Source organism: Humulus lupulus, chromosome 1 (genome assembly GCF_963169125.1).
Source record: "Humulus lupulus chromosome 1, drHumLupu1.1, whole genome shotgun sequence".
Taxonomy (NCBI): domain Eukaryota; kingdom Viridiplantae; phylum Streptophyta; class Magnoliopsida; order Rosales; family Cannabaceae; genus Humulus; species Humulus lupulus.
The window spans coordinates 162,409,284-162,412,727 of record NC_084793.1 but is presented as its reverse complement, the minus strand read 5'-3'; the positions used below and the strand labels follow the sequence as shown (position 1 = coordinate 162,412,727).

Here is a 3,444-nt window from a genome sequence, read left to right as displayed (position 1 = left end):
TTACTGAATTATATATTGGTTTAATTTTGTTTATTCGTATTTTGCTAAATATTCTTCTTATTTTAAAATATAATACTTAATATTCTTCAATAGTGTGTTACTTTATTTTAGTACCAGTTTTTTGTTGGTTCCTTGATCTGTAATGGAAGTGAAACAAGCACTTTTGTTAGGAAAGGTCATAAAACAGTAGACATGCCTCTTGACAGTGATGTTTTCCAAGTTTTTCTTGGCTACAATGATCCTTAACAGGTATATGCATTTGTCTATATGTATATATTTTTTTAAAATGAGTTTCAATTCTTAGTTATAAATTTTGCTTGTATAGATAGCTATTGGTTTATTCTACATGGTTCCTAAGATCTGAAGCAATCATGATGTTGGGTTTTCTATTTGGTGGAATTAAGTTAAAGAATTTGACTTGAAATTTATGAAATTGTTCAAATGGTTTCATTGTCTGATGGCCTGAAATTAAGGTTCATATTGCACTAGGATACCAACTTGGGAAGACATAAATAGTGTTCATGGGTTACAATAGCCTAACCAGGTTCAAGTAAAGTGTTTTACTGCATGTAAGTTAGCAAGAAACAAAAGGTTTTCGAGAGCAAATTAGTAACTTATAAATTCATCAACTGTACTTTTGGTTTATAAGATAAACGTGTGTCAAGTAGACTTCTGTAACTTGTTATATTTTAATTGCCTGGTTATTATTTATGTATACATTTGTTGGCATTATGTGGTCATTAATACATGAGATATACAAATACCACTATCCTTATTCTAGACATAATAGTAACTTACAAAAACTACAATATTATAGAGTTCCAATTTTAGTGAAAAACAAGATTAGCTGTACCAAATTTGCAGAAAAATTATGAAACAACTACCTGATTATATGCATATTATTCATATGTTTTTCACAATTTAAACACTATACTTTCATGAAGTCTCAATTATATTCTCTTATAAGAACTGTATTCTCGTCACATTTTTAACGCCTAGAATCAAGACATAAAGCATTTCTAGACATCTTTTTCGATGAATTATATGGTAGAAGTTTTAATATCCTTGCAGCACACACACACACTCACATGCATCCACACAGTTGGAACTTTCCTGACAGTGCTCGTGAAGCAATAAATATTATAAGTTCTAGAACTTACACTCCTACCATTCGTGGCTGGAATAAGATTTCTCCTGTTTGAAACCGCTCTTTTGAAAGAGTGAACTGACCTTCTCCTGCTGCGTCAGATGATGCTCGTGTATCTTTGAGTAGCTCAGCCTCATAATCATAGGCAACATAACAGAGATTCTGTATAGAAATAAGGTCATAAATAGAACTCAGCTTCAGCAAGGTCTCCTTACAAAAATGAGAGAGAAGAGCAGTAGAAGACAAAATTGAAACATTCCACTAAAACATAGGATACTAATGGTATTAGTAGTTTAATGTACCATGAGAAAAATATTTTCTTTGAGGGTGCAAAGCTGATAGTATTAAAACAGAATAACTGCAGTCAGGAAAAATGAGGATAAATATTCAAGAACAATATTCTGCACTCAAGAAACAAGCAAGACTTGTAACTCTTTCAAAGTGCGAACGGTGTACAGCGATTCAAAAATAATATTGTTCTGCTGCATCAACTCCTTAAGAAACCCGGTAAGTTTTAGTGCTCCCAGTCCCACAACCTCCACACCCACTGTGCGCATTACTTTACCATGTAAAACTAGAAGCCGAAAAAGAAAAGAAAAGAGTATATTTCGGATCCCCAAACATTGAATGCAACCAAGATATGATATAAAAGAAAGCACTGGAAAATCCATAGAATGAAAATGAAAAAAGAAGAATAAAAGCATCAAGGCTGCATGGAAAGTTAAAACTGTAACTTATACTGCAGGGCTAATCAGTATATATCATAGGTAAATGAAACCTTGTTGATAGTTTAAGGAAGCATAAAGCATATAAAAGATAAAAGAGAAACTATCACTCCTTACTTTGAACAACTGATGTGACTTGAAACCCAATATTTACAACAATTCCTGAAGTTCTTCTAGCAGCATACAAAGCTAAAGTTGTCTACATTTTCAAAAACAGAAATTGGATAAGATCTTACAAATAAAAAACATCTATCAAAGAATCAATCGAACATTTTAAGCCAAAAGCAAAAGGTCCAAATTATTCATAAACAAGCATAAATACATAAAGCATCTCAGCTTATAGTGTTAATAAGTAAATTTGGTGCCTGTTCAGGATTGTCAACCACTCAAGTCACAGAAGCTTGCTTTACAAAAGGAAAATGAAGAATGCAAATTGGATCAAGGCCTCGAAATCTATATCCGATGGTAAATGTCATTTTTGCATGAAACAAACTAATCTTAATTCTTTACCAAAGAGGGGTAGCTCAAATGATAAGGCATATGGCTTACTATATTACAAGGTATGAGGTTTAAGTTTCTCTTGGATACCTACATAGCAATTGTTAGCGGAATCCTAGTTTTAAAAAAATAAAAAATTACTCTTATTTCTTTTAGTATTAAATATTTTAGAATATTAAACAGCAGCGGCAAGTTAAGGCTTAGCGAAATTTACCTGATTAATTGCACAAATAGCAGGAACATTCATGTTAAATAGTGCTGTATATATAGCTTCCTTGAGTTGCCGTTTTGATGCTTTTGCAGATTCAGTATCTGCAATAAAAAGACAGAAACCACATCATAAGGACAGAAAGTGTCTCAAACAAGAAAAACACAATATTCTCAAGTGTCTCACTAAGGAATTACACGACCAAACTTCAAAAAAATTGAACTATCTAAATTGCAGAAAAGGCAATGAATATATAGAAGCTGACCATCATAATGCAATATTGGTATAGACACAACCACTGGCTTTGATGGTGCTCTTACCTGCATCCTGTAAAAGACATATCAAATATACATATGTGAGTAAAGAAGCTCATTTCATGAAAGCCAAAGCAAAGAAAAAGAGAGGAGCTACCTGCTATAAATAGTGGAAAAAAACTGTCTAAGTCTGGTATACATTGGAGACTCAATGTTACCAAATTCCTGCATATGAGAAAGTGACAATTGGGATTACACACAGTTTTGGTTAATGAATGAATGAATGATGAAACTTTGAAGCTGGTAGTTAAAAGGTGACCAAGAAAGTAGCAGAGCGCACAGATGGCAAAAATAATAAATCCTATCTCTGGTATTGATTCATGAGCCAAACAGAAACCAATTTCCACATATCTACAAATTTTAACCGGAGTAAATAATAGGACTTTCCAAAATAAAAGTCACACAATTAAATATCATACACAAGTTTTACATCCACTTACTCAAGAATTATGTGGAGGTGACTCTTAGTCTTTAAGGATCCAAGATATTTCACAATATTTTTGTGGTTCAAATTCTGCAAAAGAGAATAAGGTTTATCAGTCTCTGACCATT

General features: G+C 32.5%; 1 protein-coding gene across 1 annotated transcript; it reads right to left on the bottom strand.

Annotated features, from left to right (window-relative positions):
* Window positions 1–1,156: 1,156 nt before the first annotated feature.
* On the bottom strand, window positions 1,157–3,241 carry LOC133823960 (actin-related protein 8-like). The gene is made up of 7 exons (XM_062256819.1): window positions 3,230–3,241; window positions 2,990–3,057; window positions 2,844–2,905; window positions 2,585–2,682; window positions 1,990–2,071; window positions 1,573–1,721; window positions 1,157–1,309 (listed from the first exon to the last, which is right to left on the bottom strand). The coding sequence occupies exons 1-7, from the start codon at window positions 3,239–3,241 to the stop codon at window positions 1,157–1,159; spliced, it is 624 nt and encodes a 207-aa protein (XP_062112803.1).
* Window positions 3,242–3,444: the final 203 nt, after the last annotated feature.

Bases quoted from the DNA above. Each gene is read 5' to 3' on its own strand.
- LOC133823960 (XM_062256819.1), bottom strand. The intron at 2,683-2,843 runs GTCAGCTTCTAT...TTTTTATTGCAG, and splicing joins ACCAATATTGCATTATGATG to ATACTGAATCTGCAAAAGCA. The intron at 2,072-2,584 runs GTAAATTTCGCT...TTGAAAATGTAG, and splicing joins CTATTTGTGCAATTAATCAG to ACAACTTTAGCTTTGTATGC.